The 19,019-nt window shown below is 50.3% G+C and overlaps 7 protein-coding genes across 7 annotated transcripts; 2 read left to right on the forward strand and 5 right to left on the reverse strand.

Annotated features, from left to right (window-relative positions):
• Positions 1-89: 89 nt before the first annotated feature.
• Positions 90-1,522, reverse strand: CCOS01_03910 (peptidase family M28; the record flags this gene model as incomplete). The annotated part of the gene is made up of 6 exons (XM_060452093.1): positions 90-176; positions 228-292; positions 352-777; positions 860-1,032; positions 1,092-1,252; positions 1,316-1,522. 6 exons carry the CDS (start codon positions 1,520-1,522, stop codon positions 90-92), a joined length of 1,119 nt encoding a protein of 372 aa, XP_060318358.1.
• A 1,362-nt stretch (positions 1,523-2,884) lies between these two features.
• Positions 2,885-3,247, reverse strand: CCOS01_03911 (biotrophy-associated secreted protein 2; the record flags this gene model as incomplete). Its single annotated transcript, XM_060452094.1, has 2 exons — positions 2,885-3,150; positions 3,214-3,247. The coding sequence occupies 2 exons, from the start codon at positions 3,245-3,247 to the stop codon at positions 2,885-2,887; spliced, it is 300 nt and encodes a 99-aa protein (XP_060318359.1).
• Positions 3,248-4,980: 1,733 nt separating this feature from the next.
• On the forward strand, positions 4,981-7,272 carry CCOS01_03912 (kelch repeat protein; the record flags this gene model as incomplete). The annotated part of the gene is made up of 5 exons (XM_060452095.1): positions 4,981-5,092; positions 5,163-5,282; positions 5,347-6,097; positions 6,150-6,488; positions 6,540-7,272. 5 exons carry the CDS (start codon positions 4,981-4,983, stop codon positions 7,270-7,272), a joined length of 2,055 nt encoding a protein of 684 aa, XP_060318360.1.
• Positions 7,273-7,425: 153 nt separating this feature from the next.
• Positions 7,426-9,717, reverse strand: CCOS01_03913 (regulatory protein; the record flags this gene model as incomplete). The annotated part of the gene is made up of 3 exons (XM_060452096.1): positions 7,426-7,736; positions 7,791-8,762; positions 9,279-9,717. The coding sequence occupies 3 exons, from the start codon at positions 9,715-9,717 to the stop codon at positions 7,426-7,428; spliced, it is 1,722 nt and encodes a 573-aa protein (XP_060318361.1).
• A 1,317-nt stretch (positions 9,718-11,034) lies between these two features.
• On the reverse strand, positions 11,035-12,933 carry CCOS01_03914 (major facilitator superfamily transporter; the record flags this gene model as incomplete). Its single annotated transcript, XM_060452097.1, has 3 exons — positions 11,035-11,347; positions 11,406-12,642; positions 12,702-12,933. The coding sequence occupies 3 exons, from the start codon at positions 12,931-12,933 to the stop codon at positions 11,035-11,037; spliced, it is 1,782 nt and encodes a 593-aa protein (XP_060318362.1).
• Positions 12,934-14,413: 1,480 nt separating this feature from the next.
• Positions 14,414-15,502, forward strand: CCOS01_03915 (alcohol dehydrogenase; the record flags this gene model as incomplete). The annotated part of the gene is made up of 2 exons (XM_060452098.1): positions 14,414-14,756; positions 14,817-15,502. The coding sequence occupies 2 exons, from the start codon at positions 14,414-14,416 to the stop codon at positions 15,500-15,502; spliced, it is 1,029 nt and encodes a 342-aa protein (XP_060318363.1).
• A 192-nt stretch (positions 15,503-15,694) lies between these two features.
• CCOS01_03916 (uncharacterized protein) lies at positions 15,695-17,739 on the reverse strand (the record flags this gene model as incomplete). Its single annotated transcript, XM_060452099.1, has 3 exons — positions 15,695-16,803; positions 16,993-17,601; positions 17,706-17,739. 3 exons carry the CDS (start codon positions 17,737-17,739, stop codon positions 15,695-15,697), a joined length of 1,752 nt encoding a protein of 583 aa, XP_060318364.1.
• Positions 17,740-19,019: the final 1,280 nt, after the last annotated feature.

Consider the following 19,019-nt stretch of genomic DNA (forward strand, 5'->3'; position numbering starts at 1 on the left):
GCCTTCTTTCAAAGATGCTCACCCGGGCTCAATTCCCTGGGGCAAGGGCGACGACGGTCGGGCGTGATGCACAAGATGGCTCTGACATCCTAAGCCAGATAAGACGCCTCGACGAGGAAGCCCACCGTGAGCTTCGAGTGGCGGAGAATGGCGTTCCACTGAACGCTCTCGTAGGTCTGTACATTTGTTAGTCAATTGTGTCTTGGAGGGGCAATGGTCTGACTTACGTCGCTGGAGGTGTGGATCTTGGGGTTGGAGGTGCTGAAGGGCTCCTCGTTGACAAAGGCAGCAGCTGGTGATTGGACATCAGTACACAGCCACTATAGAAAAGCGGAAGCACAAGCAACTTACGGAAACCGTTGGATCGGGCGCTGGCATGGTCAGAGCAGCCATAGCCGCAGGAAGAGCTGGAGGGAGCAGCGCCGGTGTACTGGGTGGTGACGAGGCGGACGTAGGCAGTGAAGGCCGTGTCGACGTAGTCGGTGTACACGGTGGCCTTGCCACCAGGGGAGTAGCCAGTCATGTCCTGGTTCAGCATACCGAGGACACGCTTGCCCGCAGATTTGTAGTTGGCAAAGACAGCCTGGGAGCCAAGGAGACCACCTTCCTCGCCAGCATAGAAGTGGAATTCGATGGTGTTCTGGGGGCGGAACCCAGCATCGACTAGAACGCGGAGGGCCTCAAGCAGGTTGACAGTGCCGGTACCATTGTCATCGGCACCAGGAGCGCGGGCAGTGGTGGAGCCAGCAGTAGAATCGTAGTGAGCACCAACGATGACTGGCAATAAGTTGTTAGTTGAGATTTGCTAGAAGGAGGGAGGCCTTCTTGAGCAATGATTTATGCTCAGTCGTTGACTTACTCAGGTTGGAGCTAGTACCGGGGTACTTGACGATGATGGAAGGCTGGTTGAAAGAGTGGGTGAAGCGAGAGACGGTGATGGCAGAGTAGCCGGAGGCGATGCTGACCGCCTGGTTGTAGAGCCAGGTGGAAGCCTCAGTACCGTAAGTAGAACGGTAGTGACGGTTTTGGAAGCTGAGAAAATCGGTTAGCATCTCAGAGTAGGTATGAAAGGAACAGGCTCGAAGGCTTACTTGGTCAAGGTGCGGAGCCAAGTCTGAGGGTTGGTGTTGCTGACTCGGGTGATGAGAGAGTTGGCCTCGGTGACGTGGCTAAGAGTGGTCGGGTAGACGACGGTCTGACGGGAAGCCAGGTGGTTGCCACCGGTAGAGAGGGCGTTCAAGACCTCCTCATCCTGAATCTTTGATTAGCTCTTGCTTAATGAAAGCCGTGAAAATATTTCTGGAGTATGACTTACGGAGACATCGGTGATATCGATGAAGCCAATGCCCTTGGAGGTGTACTTCTCGTACTTCTCATCCTCAGTGACCCAGGTGCCGGGATCCTCCTCATACGTCTTGACGAGGCGCAGACCGGGGTTGACCTGAACATCGCCAGTCGCGGGGGCCGCAGCGGCGAGGCCGCAGGAAGCCGCGACGACGGCGAGAGTGGTGCTGAAGCGCATGATGGTTCTTGTTTATCTTGAAGCTGTCGATGACGGAAGGTAACGAACTTGAAGATGGATGAGTAAGAAAGTAAAGTTGACGGACGGCTTGAGAGAAAAGCTCGTGGGTGAAGAGGAGAAGAAAGGAAGTTGTAGACGAGGTGGAGCGGAGGAGCAATATTTATACGGTAAGGTAGGTAGGTGCCTTTTCGGAAGGAGAACCAGTCGCGCCTTCCAGGAAGTTTCTGTCCCGCTCTTTCCAAGATTCGTATAAAGAAATTGGCGAAGGCCTCATGCACATGACTGGGTACTCTACGCCCCAGTGCCCTGGACCATAATATCAGACGAAAGGCAGGAATAACCAACTCAACAGGTGTTGCCCTATAGTTGCGGGGGATCACCAGCGCTTCCGGGATGGGCCGCAGAAGCCTCCGGTCTGCGAATTACCGGAAAAGGCATCTGCATCGGCCCCCGGCCCCCCCGGGTTGCAGTGATCAGCGGGCCAAAACACAATTATATGGTGATTTATGTGCATGGTGACATTACGTCGGAGCGAAGAGAAGCATGGGGCAGGAGGACCATTACGTTTAAGCTTATCTGGGTCGCCAAGGCATTAAGCTCATCGGAGCTGCCGCTTCCAGTTTAGACTCGGCTGTTGAGCGTTCAACCTTCGCGCGACAGTATGAGGGGTCACAACAGACATGGCTTCATTCTTTCATGCTCGCCATGAAATATCCTAGTCACGCCATTGACATATAAGTAAGCACAGTCTGTCGTTCCAAAGAAGGTCCATCGCAGTTTAGGAAGTTCCACATCCACGCAGGTCTGGGCGATGCTCTAGTGCTTGGCAAGGTGCCCAACTACCTAAGAGCCATAACACCATCTTGGCACGAACCTTCGCTTAACGATTTTAAACCTCACAGCTTCCTAAATGGCTCAATTGGAGATTCATACAATTGGACGGAGAGTGAGTTGCTTCCCATGCTTACCCTGACGTATACCTCCAATCGCAGGAATTGCATCAGCACATAGAGTATATCGCGAAGCATAGTGCTCGGAGGAAGATACGTTTATCGTCAACACAATCACACGATATCCAGAGAACTGGAAGAATGGTGACGACCTTGGAGCGAACTTGTGATTGAAGTTGATAAGAGAGCAGATGAGCTCATAGCGGCACAGAATTTTGAGACTTTACTGAACGGTTCAGTCGATTTTACAGCTTCTGAGCAGGGTTGGCAGTGCTACAACCCATCAAGTACAATACTCGTGCATTCTCTGGCTCACGCTATAGTCCAATTCACTATTCATGGACCAAGGTATGGCCAAGCGTTCCTCCGATGGCATCCTTCATCATGGCTGCTAGGGCCCCTGCGTTCCAGCTTAGAAGCCCTGCTTTGCAACCTGAGCCTTGGCAGCAGCAATGGTTGCCGCCTTATTGGGGTCGACAAAGTTGCAGCCGTTCTTGCCATTCTGGAACTGCGCGGCCTCGGCCGAGCAGACGCCGACGCCGCTGGCATCCGCGCAGCATGCGGAAGAGCAGTCAGCGTTATCGACACAGCCTCCGGTGATGAACTGAGCTCCGTTGCCCTGGCCGACGTTCTTGGCACCGGCGTTGTTGGGGGTGATTGCGAGTGCGGTCATCGCAACTGAGTCGCGACTAAGTTAGCAGCAATACTCTGATCGGAGGGTCCGCTAGGCTGGATACTCACAAGCGAGAGTGGCGAAGAGAGTGATGCGGACCATTTTTTACGAGTGTTGGCTTGGTTGGTGATTAAAGAAAGATTTTAAGATAAATGCGACTCCAGGTCGTTGAAGCGAATGTGCATGCACTGTAGATTGATAAGAGAAGGATTGATGAAGAATCAAGACCCTCTAGCCTAGAGGCAACGAGTCTTTAAATACTCAGTCTCGCTGAATGTCTCGACTGACAGAGTTTCGAAGCTGTGGACATTGGTCCCCTGTCAATCGAGCATCCCGCCGGCCCTGGCATCGTGACACTTTCCCGTGAGACGAGTACCATCAATTCTGAAGTGATTCCCTAGGTGCCTGAAACTTGGCAATGGAAATAGCACGGCCGTCACCGAATCGCTACTCGTTTTGCGGCTGAACTCTCCCCAAACTCCATCGGGTTCGGATCATGACATGTGTCATCCGAACGGATAGATCGGTCAGTTGCGGTTTGATCGTCGTCTGAACCATGTTTTGCGCAACGTCTGCTATTAATGCGCACAGGACCACTAGGGGCCAACTTGCGATGGTCAACTGACGATCTTCACTCGTTCATCTCACCACACAAGCGAGTATCAATCGACCAGTGTTGCTCATGTCCATTCGCTGTTCCTTGATCATGCGATGACGCATCCGCAGAAAATAGTTTCTCAGTGATTTTGATCATCTTGTCATCACGACAGTTTAGTAGTTAGCTTCGTGCATATTGAAGTTGCAGGCGTCAAAGTCTGTGAATTTCAGGTGGTTTCAAGGCATGAAAGTAAAATCTTAAGTAGAGGGCAGGTGTCCAAGGCCATTTTTTCCCTTCAATCTTCTGGAATCATTCCTCTGTACTACCAAAAAGCTGCCTTCGAACTTGTCGTCGCTAGGTCTCGATTCCCAGCCGAGTCATTGGTGGACGTGTGTCTGTGACTGCTTTTACTTTATATTGTTTTCTTAACATCCTCCTGCTTTGTAGTAGGTAGAAGGCCACAATTGGACTGTCTGGCCCGAATCATCGCGGTGACTATGTACTTATTGAGATAGTCCTGTCAACGTCACCTGAAGGCAAATACCATGGATCTTCTTCCATCCTCATATGTGTAGAGGATGGGCTAATTGTTTTCTAGGATGAACATGTAATAAGCCGTTAGCGGATAGGTAAAGCTCTTGCTCTTTACACAAAACCGGGTCCAAAGCAAGATTGCCAGCATCATGGTGTGTTTAAAATGCTCATGTACGAGCCTCAACTCGAAATAGCAATGCCGTCTTGGCTGCATAACCGCTGCCTATGTTGGGATGCGAGCGGAAGACTGCGTCAATAACCCTTGAACGGACCGAAACTGGTCATATGCTTGAGTCGTACAAAGCGTAACGGCAATTTGGATGTATTTGGGGACCTTTACTTCATTGGATAAAGAAGATGGATTGGTTACACTGAATGTATCTCAAGCTCGCCAGAGGCTCTTCGCAGAGAAGAAGGAAGTCTCAGTCTTCACCGCGTCGCGCTAGGCATTGCTGTACTACTTCACCAAATTCACGTGGCGAGAGAACTTGAAAACAGGCGAGTTCAATTGTGTCGCACACCCTGATAAATGAGAGTCGTCTCCTATTCTCCTTTTGCCGCGACCTGTGGCCATGTTGACAAAGACCTTTTGAACTTCTCTGTTTGAACTCCGAGCCATTCATACGGATACGGATAGCATTTCATTGGCGTCACCAGCTTTGTATTAACCCAAAATAGAGTCGATATGTTGTTTCGGGACTCCATGAGAAGTGCCTGTCTGCTTTTGGGGGTTCGATCCTTCCTCGAAGTTCACACATGGGAAATATCTGATGTGCCGGACCCGGACCTGTTCCTTCGAAGAGGCCTATCTAATGGTATCAAAGAATATCTGGCTAAGTAAAACGTCTAAGAAGAACGATCGGCTAATATGTGATGTGGCTTCAGTTGTTGTTATCGGTAACTTTCTCTACATCGATGGCGGAGAGGTCTCTCAGCTCGATGCCGAAGGAAAACCATATACTTCCTTTGATTACGGAGTCAACCAAACCTATGGCTCTCACCCAGGTCAGTACTTTAGCGAAGGTATCTTCGCGGGTCTCAACGCTTCTCTGACAGACGGATAACGTAGTCAATTCTACCCTCTCAATCGACTTGTCGGAATCTTGGTCCCCCGCCAACGTTTCAATCAGATCGATACCGAAAGAACCATACGGTATGGATAGGCAAGCATTGTGGGAAAGGGCAGATAACGACTCATTCTATATATGGGGAGGACACACCGCCAACACCCTCTACTTGAAGGACGAATCGCTGTCTACTGGGTCGTGGAAGTTCCAAGCCGATGGCACTGGTGGTGGCCAGTGGTTGAAAGAGACCCCCGACAACCCCACAGAATTCACAGAGCTAGTGAGAAGTGAGGACGGAGCATTTGCCAGTACTCCTCACGGTGGCTTTTGGTTCGGGGGCTGGGCGGGAACTCGAACGAAGGTATACATGACTAACGGCGAAGCGGACTTAGCTCCAGCTGGAGCTACTCCAGGTATGATTGTTTACGATTGGAATACCAAGCTGTGGTCGAATGAGACGACCGCTTTCAAGGCTGCGTTTCCTCCCTACGGGACAGTGAGAGGTGCAAGAGCACTATATGTCCCCGACTTTGGACCAAATGGCATAATTGTGCTCCTCGGTGGCTTCATGGCGACCTTGGAGCCAATAGTAAGCGGAAGCGATAGCCTCCATCAATGGATGGACATATCCAACGTTACGTTCATGGATCCGGTCTCCAAGAAATGGTATAGCCAAATGACTACAGGATCTGCTCCGACTAGACGACAGTGGTTCTGCCTGGTAGGACTCAGGAGCAAAACTACATATGAGATGTCAGTATAATGGAACAGTGTATCGAGCCAGTCAAAGTGTTAACAAAGACAGATTCTTGTTCGGCGGAACAGCTGGGTTCTCTAACAGAGCATACAGCGATGTCTTTGTATTAAGTCTACCAGGGTTTGTTTGGAGACAGGTGCAATTCGACGACGTATCTCCACGAACGGATCATCACTGCGCAGTAGTAGGAAATCGACAGATGATTGTTGTTGGTGGAAGAACCACAAGCAAGAGTGTGGGTAATTTGGAAGGATGGGCGCTCCGAGATCCGTGGCCGCAAGGGCTTGGTTTGTTCGACTTGGCGGAGTGGACTTGGAAGGACAATTACAATGCTAGCGCTGGTGCTTATCGCAGCCATGAAGAAATTCAACGTTGGTATCGTGAAAAGTAAGTCTACAGTCCTGAAGAACTAGGGTAAAAGCTCAACAATAGGTTTAGGGGTGTCGGTTCTGTGTCATGGTCATCGGAGGAAGTCAAGACTTTCTTCGTGCCAACAGCGAAGACCACAGCCATCCCCACAGCCATCCCAACAGTTTTGCCTCCAGCGATGCCGAGGGCTACAGAAGCCTCGAGTAATGCTATTGCGGGAGCCGCCATAGTTGGGATTATCTTAGCTGTTCTTGCATTTCTGGCAATCATGTGGATTGACGGCCGTTCGGAGAGACCAATCTTCGTATCACCGCCTGTCGATAAAACGAGCTCAACGAACGACACTATGGATGTCCCACTTCAGACAAAGGAACTTGAAGCGGACCCTACCCCTTGTCTAGTACAACCGAACTCGGACCCAAAGACTGTAACAGAGCTTCCAGTGGCCTCAGCGATCGATCACAGTCCTTATCAAGACGAGCCGAGCAAGGATCCGACGCTCAGAACAGAGCTTCCGGTGGCCTCGGTGGCCCCAGTGGTCGATATTTATCCTTACTACGATGAGCCGAGTGTGGAACTGAAGGCTAGAACAGAGCTCCCCGTATCGGCGGCCGATTATCTTCCTTGCCCAGCCGAGCTGAATACGGATCCAACGACCAGAACAGAACTTCCTATGAACCCGATGGTCGGAAATAAATTGAGCCTTCCCGTGGAGCTCGACGCTTTGTATAGTCCCGCCAGTACTGTAATCAGGAATATCCCATATGGATCAAGGCATGATCGCGCCAAGCTTATCGAATGAACTGCTCAGTCGGCTTCTGGTCACCATTTGAAATAAGGAGACGTTTGGTAACGATTTGAGTTAAGAATTGAGATATTCAATTACAGTGAAGAGTGTGAAAAAAACACCTGTGACCTCAGCATAATGCTCGAAGTAGCTCCTCGTTGACATGTGCTATTTGCTTCGTGTTGTCACGCTGACATCAATGCCTCTCTTCTTATAATGGCTTGGCGACTTGTCATATTCATCCAGAAGACTCGCATATTCGTGTAGACTTTGACCGATCGTTCTCATGATCGGCCAGGCGCTATTGCATCTTTCAAACATCTTGGCGAATAACTTGATCACCAAGTGACCAAGAGTCTCCAAAGAGTGTGAGGTGTTGTCTTCCAGAGTACTCAGATCGTATCCGTCAATTGCTTCGACCGAAGCCAAAGCCTCGTTAACAACACACTCTATCCAACTTATTATATGGCGTTCATTGACTTGGTCTCGCGTCAGTCTTGGCATCGGCATTTTCGTTGGATTATATAACTTACTATCCAACTCTCCCGTATCCTGTGTTTCTGCGAGCATATACAGCCATTTACTGAGAAACACTGCCGCCTCAAAGGAACAGAAGCAGTGTTGCAGACTCCAGAAGAAAGCCTGGCAGCTAGCCAAGTAGTCGATACCGAGTTGCACAGGAATGTTCAATGCGTGAACCGCATGTAGAAGAGCGTAGACGAGCTGAGGCCCACGTTCTGGCGGCCGAGCATCCCAAGCATTGCCTGCAATGGTCTTTGGGTTTCCGGAACAAACCTCTTGCGGTCTTCTCGAAGCAAAATGCAGGCGTACATGAGCTAATCCAAGCAGAGACGTCGCTGTCCAAGAGAGAGACCCCTTGGTATGCCTAACGTCTAAAACGGACTCGGGAGCCTTGCACCATTGGTCACGCCACCGGTGTAGCGATGATTCGAATTTTGCAACCTCTTCGGGTGCGTACCCCGGAGATGCAGGATCCAGTGAGAGTTGTTTTGCGACTATGAGGCGCTGCAGGATCGCGTGTATCATCACAAAGTTTCCAAAGGGTGAAGGAACTGGACATTCTTCCGTGCGAGGTTGGACCAAGTTGACAAACGCCTCTTGGAAGCGAACGAGCGGCGGACTCTTGCTACGAGTCTCTAGCCACAACGCAGCGCTAGGCGCCATCCATTCATCACAAGTTACTGGCAGCCACAAATCAATCTCATTCGCCAAGATGACCGGCGGAACGTTGAAGACCAGTGTTTGAAGGTTCAAGAAGCAGAATGCGGCGAGCTTCGCCCTGCGATCTGACTCAGCTCGTGCCCAGGAATGCCAGTCCAGGTCTTCGTCGGTGTGAGAGGCATCATTTACAAGTCCGCTCTCCCGCAAACACCGCGCGAGGAGGCCTGGGTACTCGAGGGATTCTCGAACGATACAGGAGTCCTCTTGCCAGGTAGAATAGGTTGCCAACAACAAGATTGCCTTCATAGTGTCTAGGCGTGAGGCTGCAGCAGAGATATAAGCTTCTTCTCCTGCCAAGGCAAGAGAGTTAGACGGCCTGGATATTCCACATAATCCTCCAGGCTGGATCGCCAACTCTCCTGATTCTAGTCGATGCAAGATTATTGCCCTTCCAGCTCGGTACAATGCGGAAGCGTTGCGTGTCTCATATCGAAGTTGAGCACCGACGGCTAAGAGTGCCAGCACCAGCTCTGGAGACTCTCGATAATATTTCATGCAGAAGGTTGGCATATGCATGAAAGGATGGTGATCATTGTATCCGTCAATATACCCAGCAATGTATCTTGACAACGATAACCTGGAAGGAAGTTTAAATGATCCTAGCGCCGCAGCGTATGGGTTGAGATATTGAATGAATTGACTTCGTTGAGATTCGTTCACTTTCCAGGGTTGCCGCAAAGGTTTCAGTTCGTGAAAATCATCTAAGTTGTCGAGGAGACATTAAAACCATTGATGCCGAAGGGTTCATCAAGGGAATGAAGGATATAATCGCAACCTACCTTCACCAGTACCAGCATCTGGGATTGGATTCATGTTCCGCATCGGTGGGGGTCCATTCGACGCCAGTTCGTGACTTTCAGGAGTTGACTGATACCGGCCCGTGCTTGGAGCCGATGAATCGATATGTTCGGATTCCTGAAATTGCCCTGTGGTGAATCCTGTGGACGGGAAAAGATTGAATCCGTGTTGGATGTCTAGGCCGACAGCGTCGAAGAACTCAGAGATGTCAAGCATAGCCTCCATTGGACTACTGGGCAGGTTTAGTGACTCAGGGTTGTTGCCATAAGGGACCTGTTGCATGAGCTCTTGAGGAGCTGCGTCTTGGTTCCCCAAGTGCCCTAAAGCGTTCAATGTCATTTGGCTAGTGGCTTGCATGACTTCATGGTAGACTGGCCATGGGTTGAGTGCCGCCGAATTTTGGTCCTGGCCTGCACTCATTCTGGACGTCGCCAGTGGAGTAGCAGCATCCCCCGTAGCGTGGTAGAGTCGCTCGTGGCGGGTAAGCAGATCCCGCCTGGCAAAGGCTTGTCCACAATGGCATTCATACGGCTTTTCTTTCGTGTCTGGGGAGCAGAATGATCAACATCGTTAGCAGACGCCCCATCGATACTAAAGCAACCTATACGACACGTACGCGTTCTCAGATGTCTTCTTAGATGCTCGCCTCGAGCGAAGGTGCGATGACACACATGGCAAGCTTTTGACATGTTGGCGTGATCTCTGTCAGGGCTATTTTGCAGCCACATAATGTCGCTTTGAAGAAAGGAGGAGTGGAAGCAGCACCACTTGACTGTCGACTTGGGCAGTGAGAAAAGAGGAATGCCCATGCATTGTCAGGCCATTTGTAATCACGTTGATTACCTATGCAATGATGTGCCATCGGCGCGTGTAGCTTGCTCATAATGTTAGATAAGCCCAGGTCCATCCGACCAAAGTACCAAAACCAAAGCGGATGACTCTTGTACTCTGAAGTCTGCCTCATTTCGGTGGGCGCAACCGCCAACAACAAAACATCAAATTTCAGGTGACATTAATATAACTCAACGATGTCTTGATGGGCACCGTGATGACATGATGATCTTGTGCAACATTGATGTGACGAGATTAGACTTCATGGGCTTCGACACGAAGGGTCTCCGGGTTTACAAATGGTGGTGTCTCCAACCCCACCGACCTTCAATGGAATCGGGGCCATCGCCACTGAGTTGGGGTACCCCAACTGTTGAATCGGTGCATCTCGCTGGCTATTACCTTAGTAATACCAGGTGCAATTGCTCTAAAGTGTTTTACCGAGCAGACAGACTGAACATCTTACCATCTTTGAAGCAGTGGCTTTTTTGTTTTTTACTTCGTCATTTTTTGCGACGTGGGTCTTGCCAAGTCGCCCAGAGCACTAGCTGTTCAGTGACAGGCGACTTTAAATTTTGGGTATCAATAGCTCAGAATTTCCTCTCAATGAAGATGGATCTTAAACAAACGTAAGGGAAACTTTCAATTTATAATTGTTCACCAGATGTACTATCCTTCTACATTCTATGGGCTTTCACATTGCTTATAGGTAGTGGCTACTTTTCGAAAGGCCTCTTTTGGTGCCCACGGTGGCATCGCTTCCGACCTCAAAGGCAGCCGGTAGCAGCCACAATGCTTGACGATCGGCTTCTACCCACTTAGTTCATTGCATAATTTCTAAGTACACCTACAAGACGGGTACTAAGACTCCTCTGATTGAAACTGCTCCTTTGGTAAAAAGTCCTCTCATTCCCGACTGCCATAGCCCTGTCCAGCCGATGACAGTAGTCTCTGTCTCTCTTCTACGGCATCCAACTCAGGCTTTTCTTCTGTGACAAAAGTGCGACCTTTGATAGCGACGAATGCCGTTAAAAGAGCCCCGATTATGGTGCCTGATGCGCCAAGCGTGACGTTTACAGGCGTGGGATCACCGTGTAGGGGACCGTGAGTAAGAGCATCCAGCCCAGATTGCGCGAAGTTTACCAGGCCTGAGACGCACACAATCGTACCGTAGATACGACCGAAAGTGGCGAAACCAAAGACTTTTGTTGCGTAGTCCCTTTAAACTTGATCAGCGCACGAACGTATGATCCAAAAGACAGCAAGACTAAACTTACGAGATGGCCGAGTAGTATAGGGGGCGAAAGATGACAAATAAGACAACTGTAGCATAGCCCGCCCACGCGAAGGGTAGGCAATTGAGGAGGCCAATGGCAAAGATCAGGGTAGTCAGCGCGCCAAAGGTTGCCGGTACACTGAGATTATTGAGGAGAATCCCAATGAATGGGGTGGAAAGCAGTCCACCGACAGGCAAGGCAATATCGAAGAAACGGTTGATGTCTTTGGCGTCGGCCTCAGAGCCCAACATGTATCGGTATTGCGCATGGACAGTCGCGATGAAGTAGTTCATCCTCAACATCTGAACGATCGTCAAAAGCAAGATGAGGATGAACCATGGACTCTGGATCTGCTGGTGGGCCGGAACACCATGCAGAACTCCCCAGACTCCACTGGCTTCCTGACGCTCCTCGTTTATCTTGACACGCTCTTCACGCTGCTCAGCATCGCCAGCGACTTCCTCAATTTGGCCAAGCTTTGACAACCGTCGATCGGTTCGGGCACTGCGTACTTTGTGCAATTGCCTTACGTCGTCAATTTCATCATTGGACTCATGTACATCGTGCGTCTCGTCTTGAGCTTTCTCAATCTTTTGTTCCAGCTGAGGAATTGAATGATAGGACCGGACGGGCATGTATGCGAATTCGGCCAGAAGAATTAGCAATGGAACGGCGATGTAGGTGCAAAAGAACTTCTCAAGTGAGAGCTTGCCTTCTGTCGCTTCATATGCCGCACGATAGATTAAGAACACAGCAGCCGACGCGTCAAAGGCCCCAGTGACCAGTGCGATGATGTGTCCACTGTACTTGGGAAATGCGTTGGCGAGCTGGAAGCTGGAAACAAAGACAAAGGTTCCACCGAGGGCAAGCATGATGTTTCCAAGGAAGTACCCGTCAAAGTAGGCGAATTTGCGTGAGACTGCCATGAGGAGGCATCCTAGGGTGAGGCATACGCAGGAGGCCATCCAGCAAACTCGTCTACCATAGCGATCAAGGACAGAGCCGGCCAACAGCGAAGACACATTTGCTGTAACAGAGGCGGCGATGAAGAACAAGTTCAACCTGAGGTCTTGCTCGGTGCATGGAATGTAGTCGCCGTTATCCACCGCGCCCGGATCGTTGGCATCGCAAAGATCGCTGTAGACACCTTCGGCGATGAGAACAGGTTTGAGGGCCGCGAATCCGAAAACAATGCCCGCAGCTAGCCAACATGCCACTATGCTAGTCGCTACTTGTACTGCAAGGCGTTAGTTTCGAGGTTGGAAGATTCTCTAGAATCTAGACTGTGGATCTTACCCCATCGTCTGGTGTTAGAGACCTTGTAAGCAGCAATGGGCTTCTCGGCGCGTACGGTCTCAATAGGCGCAAAGCTCAGTCGTCTCCATTGCGGCTCATCACTACTACTCTCGGTGTTGGATGGGTTGAGTGTGCCGAAGAAAGCCTCGCCATTGCCAGTTGATTCGATCTGTTCTGTGGGACGTTCGTAGTCAAAGCCTTCGGCCTGGGTGACGTGCTGGGCGAGAGACATTACCCGAGTATTGCTGAAGTAGCGATGCTTCGCGAAAGAGTATTGCGAATGGTCTAAGAACTTAGAAAATGGATACTTTTACGAGTAGGAGGAAGCCGAGAGAATGGTCTATAGAATAAATAGGGTGAAGGATTTTTTCTTCTCCAAAGGGTTCAAGAATCGAAGAGAGTCCTCGCATTTCCATCGTACCACGTTACGACGTTGCGGCGAGTTCTCCTGCCGTGCAACGTGCACGCGACCGTAGGTTGCCGTGTCAGTGACGTAACAGAGAAGAGTTAAGGAAGGGTGGGGAGAGAAAGTTCGAGCTTTCCAGCAATTTCCAAATGCCGGAATACTCGGGCAAGAGGCCGGCTATCGGGGTGGGGCCTTGCCGGGGTTGGCCCCAGCGACGTTGACGGTCCGGACCGTAAGCGGAGACTCGGCCCCGGTCCTGGCTTGCTAGCTGACTTTGCTGGCAGAACAGTCAGTTGTTCACCGGCATGGGCTCCTGATACTGGCGAGAACGGAAATGTTTGCGGTAGGTAAGCGGCAGCCAATGCCGTTAGGCAAACTCGATGTCGGCTCGTATCCGGGATTGGTGTAGGTTTGTCTACCTTACTCGACTCGGTAACCTGCAGGAAACCCCGCTGCTACTAAATTTACGGAAGTAGGACTATGCCCAAAGGAGAGATCATAAATTCATTAATATTAAGTAGGATAAGTGTCATCGAAACGGCCAACAGCCGAAAATTGCTAGGGAGGCAGGCGGAGAGGTACTAATATCGATATGCTCATATCAATAGGCGGGGTGATATCGTGGATACGTACGTTTCCTGCAATGGGCATATTAAGGTTCGTTCTGATTGTCAAAATGAAAAAGAGATGGTGAGCCTCAACAAATCATCTAGAACGAACATTGAACAGCGGCGCCTTTCGAGAAGAGAAGCCTTTCGGGAAGACTGGAAGCCCTTAACTCGATGTCTCCAAGTCTCCAACTTCATAGTGGGTCCAACCCCAACACTTGCATTTGGAGTTACCTATCTACTTTTTCGGTTCTCTTGTGCTCCTAGTAAGACGAGAACATCTGTACCACAGTACGTGGTCTTAGTTGGAGCACTCGAAGTGAGTTCGATCATTGAAGGCTGAAAATTTAGCCGTAGAATGTGCAAGTTCAGGTTCTCGATTCCCCCGATCGAATACAAGCTTATGGGATCTCCAAGTCAGGCAGACTTTGCGCTGGCTGGAATCTCTCCGAGCACTACATAATTTGTCATCCGGATCTCTAGGCATTTTCATATTATCGCGAGTCTAGGTACTTGATTGGCCTTGAAAGGAACTGCCTTGAGCATCACCTAGGTAAGGTAAGGTAGGTGTGAGAGAGATATTTCCTACATAAGGCAAGGCAAGAGTCCTCGAATCAGTACAGGAATTCCTACAGCAGCATCGGAACATCACCGTACCGACTATCTCAGCTATCACGCGACTAAAACATTCATTGATCATGAAAGAAGCAATCTTTGACTGCAATCTCAAGGTTGAGATCCACGACATTCCGATTCCAATCCCAGGTCCCGGACAGATCTTGATCAAGAACGTTATCTCTGGGACCAATCCGAAAGACTGGAAGGTCCCCAAGATTTGGGCACCGCAACTACCTCCCCTCAACCATGGAGATGATATTGCTGGCTTTGTTAAAAGCATTGGTGAAGGTGTCCTCGGCTTCAAGGAGGGAGACCGGGTTGCGGCCTTCCACGAAATGAACACCCCACATGGAAGTTACGCTGAATACTCCATCGCTTCGGCTCAGTCGACCTTCCTGATCCCCGACAAGACCAGTTTCGAGGGTGAGTTACCGCACGTCATCTTGCTTGAAGCTAAGTTTGTGCTAACACATCATGATTCAGAGGCGGCCACAATTCCACTCGCTGCCATGACCGCTGCTCTTGCTTTGTACCAAAAGCTCGATTTGCCGCTTCCTTGGAATCCAGCCAAGACAGGTTTACCTCTTCTGGTCAACGGCGGTGCAACAGCTGTTGGTGCCTTTGCCATCAAGCTCGCGGCCCTCTCCAACATTCATCCCATTATCGCGGTCGCCGGGAGTGGTAGTCCATACGTGGAAACCTTGGTCAATAGGCAGAAAGGCGATGTAGTCATCGACTACCGCAAGGGTGAAAACCACGTTCTCGAGCAAATACGTCTGGCTGCCGGGGGGCACCCCATCTTCAATGCTCTGGATGGAGTGTCCGAAGAAGGGACAGTCCGGACCGTTGCCAAGGCCCTGGCTCCTGGCGGTAAGATCTCAGTTTTTCTGCAGACCTCCCCAAGCGATGTCAAGGCCGAGGTTTTGTACACCATGGTCGGCACTGTTCATAGCTCCAATGGAATTCTAGGTTCTCCCTTGGGCGACAAGGAGTTTGGGTCCATATTCTATCGCTTCTTCGGGCTGGGATTGGAGGAAGGCTGGTTCAATGGCCATCCTTATGAGGTTCTTCCCGAAGGCCTTGGCTCTTTGGAGAAAGCACTTAAAGACCTCGAAGCTGGCAAAGTATCGGCTAAGAAGTATCTTCTTCGCATCGAAGACACCAAGTGAAGCCCCGCTAGGGCGGTGATAGCTCATGGGCTCAGGGCAGTGACCACGGCCAGACACGGTTGGGAAAGTGATTTAGCGGGGTTGTTAACCATGTAAACTCGGTGATAGAAAATACAAACATCATCGTCCTGTCATCGTAAACGATAGTTACAATTGAATGAGAAAAGGTATGATACTATCATAGATGAATGATTAATCCTGACCCGACGTAGCACCGATACCCTTGCCCTTCGCGAACTTCTCGTCCCATTCCTCGTTGATATCACTGTAATCTTCTGGCCCATAAGGCGAGTACCACTCGGCCATAAATCCTCTCTTCCGGTAATGGGCGAGACCAAGGTCACTCAGCAACAGGTCTAGGTAAGGCACAGCATCAAACACGAAGCTCGGGCACTTATTGGAGCCCCAATCTGTAGGGTAACGCCAATTACCGAAGCGGTTCATTAAGATCGTGTTGTATTGCAACTTTTGCATCGCCGTGTCGTCGCCGACTGCCTTCGCAGGATCTCTGGCAAGAAGACCTGAAAAGTACGCACTGATCCACAGGCCTTGAACATGGGCCGTGATGACGTTACTAAAGTTGCCAACCATGCCGATGAAAGCTGTGTCACGTGGGCGTAAGAAGCGTTCTGATGGCGGGACGATGAAGTGATGAAGCATGTACGGGGTAAGGGTTCGGTAAGGAGTCACTGCGTCGTCGCTGTCGATGCCCTTTTGATCGGTCAGGGGCACGTAGTCTTTGTTCCATACCGGCTGATCCTTGAGCCTTGGAAAGCGATCCAGGATCTCCTTGTCGGCTAGGTCAACAAGATCGGCCTGACCAGCAAGATCTTCTCGAGGCGCGTTGTCGATAGGCGCATGTGGTACACCGAGCTCCGTCTCGATACCCTCTGGGAGGAACTTGATCGGTGGAACGTGTTTCCAGCCGGTGTGAGCTAGCAGAACATCGGCAGAGAACTCGGTTCCATCGGATAGATGAACCGTTCCAGAACTGAGGTGATCGATCTCTCCGAGATGGACTTTGACCTTGCCTTCTTTGACCAAGTCAAAGAAGTTGGTGTCATAGTTGAGAATGCTGAAGCTGGTGCCTGTGAACATGGCCTCTGTCCACGGCTTCAACTTTGCCGTGTCTGGATGGGAGTCGTATGCGTTAAGCGTCATCACATCGCCTCCGAGCACTTTCCAGAAAATATCGACAATTGTTCTCCCAATGGCAGTACCATGGAGAAAGTGACGCGTCCCAATGTAGCCATCAGCATCGCCCCACAAACAAGGGCTGAACCAGGTCAACATTCGTGTGTCTAGGGTAGTTTGAGGTATCGTTAGCTCAGAACATGTTGAGAGACAGAAGCAGAGATGAACTGACTAGCAAGCTTTTCCAACCACTTGTTGAGTGGAGTGACATAAGGGGGTGCCATCCAGCAAGGACCATGTCCCGTCGCTATTATTGTATGAGTTGGTGTCTATATCTCCGCCTGAAGTAGACTTACAGCGGATGACCCAATTCACCTTCACGCCAGCAGTTGCATACGAATAAACGGCATCCCATGCAAACTTCGTGCCACCAAAGATTGTCACGGTATTGGCCGTCTCCAGAGTATCCGCATTCTGCTGGAAGTACTTGCCGTGAAAGATGCGACCGCCGAAAGACTCTTGACCATCGAAATGGGGCAACCATGGTTCCGACGTCAAGCCAGTCGCAATGATCAGACGTCGAGCAAACACTCGGATCTCTCCATTTTGAGAGTTCGCAACTGTCAGGAACCAGCCACCTTCACTGGTTTCTTGATGTTCTGCCACAATGACCTTGTGGCAGGATCGGATCTTGTCGGTAATGCCAAACTTGTCGGCATATGCTTTGAGATAGATGCTGATAGTTTCGCCTGGAATATGCTGCCCTGGCTTGATGTTGAATCTCTTACTGTCCATGGGAAAGTCAGGGTATTCATAAGTTCCCAGCATGTTGTTGCTTTTCAAACCCGGGTATAAGCGTTCTTTTGCCCAAGTGCCACCGAGCGTGGGCTGGGAGTCGAAGACAACCAGCGAAGACTCTGGCTGCGTGCAGTGATACTGCTTTGCGGCGGCCAGGCCATACCATCCTGCAATGCCATGTTAGTCTATGGAATTGTGCCACTCCATTGTATCCCGACGAGAAGATTATCTGTATGGAGACATGTAAACCCGAAGGCCTGGGATAGGTTACCTGCGCCAACCACAATGCAGTCAAACTTCTCCATCTCGTCAGCAGTGTATATGCATCTGAGAGACTTTTTTGATCAATGCCGAAAAAATCGGAGACGCGCCGGGAAAGTAAACTTGATGAACCTCTGCTTAAGGCACGACTCAGGAGCGACTAACGGAATGTAGTCCGCCAACGGCCGCCAAATTAGAATGAGACGACAACGGGATGGTTCCCCGGGATCCCATGTCCTGCCGATCTTCTTTGTTTGGAAGGTGATACTACGTGCGGAAGTACCCAGTTTGCGAGGGTTTTCCAGATTGAGAAGTGATGGCAGGGTTAGGAGCCCCTAACTCTGTGTTTGAGTGCAGGCTTGGCTGTAAAAGTGTTTATTTAACTCTGAAGAACCAACCCCGGGTCCACTTCCAACGGTCGACAACTGCGATGCATATTGGTTTTATCAATTTCCTGTAGGGTTGCATTCGGGATTACGTATAACAGTGGCCGACTACAAATGGTGTTAGTCGGGGAAGTCGGGAATTCCTCCAGGTCCCCCTCGGCTGCATTAGTGATTGGATGTTCTGCTCGGGGCTACTCGTACCTGCAACGGTTTATGGATCAGGAGCTGTCAAAATATTGAACCAACCAGACGTTGGTCCTGACGAACTCTTATGGACAAGGGCTTACATACGTGCGCGCCAAAAGTTGTGCCATATTCAATGCTTGGATGCTACCATTTGTACAGACACACGCCATGAACGAGTCATCCGTTGACCGAAGGGTTCGGATGACAGAATACCCCTGTTCATCGACATGCAGTTGGCCGACTCGGCGTAGCATCAAGGAATTATGTCGCATATATGCAATCTTCTAAACCGCAGCAAGTCCGAACTTCGGTTGCCGGTCATAAAACGAGTCTCTTGTCTCGTCCTACACACGACGCCTGTCTTACTTCTAGGTCCCTGAGAGCAGGGAGGGCAGGGTGATAATCATCAGTACTTCAAAACTCTCTCATGTTCAGGGTTACACTGAACCGTTTGTTAGCTTGACTGAAAACTTCAATGGCATGATGCTCAAATGCGCGACCAATCGTTGGCAACTGCAAATGGCAAAGATCGCGCCATGGATGTAACGGCAAACCAACATCGTAATGATGTGACAAAGCAAGACAGCTTGGTATGCCGAAGAATGCTTTGCCATTTACCGCGTCCTCGGGTGCCCCAATCCGCGGGTAGCACAGTCAGAGCATTGTTGAAAGAATGCAAACGAAGTTCTTGCTTCTTTCTTTTTCGGTGTCCCGGGGATTCATGCCAATAGCCAATCAAGAGAATCAGGTTT

This window comes from Colletotrichum costaricense, assembly GCF_030867565.1.
Source record: "Colletotrichum costaricense strain IMI 309622 chromosome Unknown Scaffold_3.1, whole genome shotgun sequence".
In the NCBI taxonomy this organism is placed as follows: domain Eukaryota; kingdom Fungi; phylum Ascomycota; class Sordariomycetes; order Glomerellales; family Glomerellaceae; genus Colletotrichum; species Colletotrichum costaricense.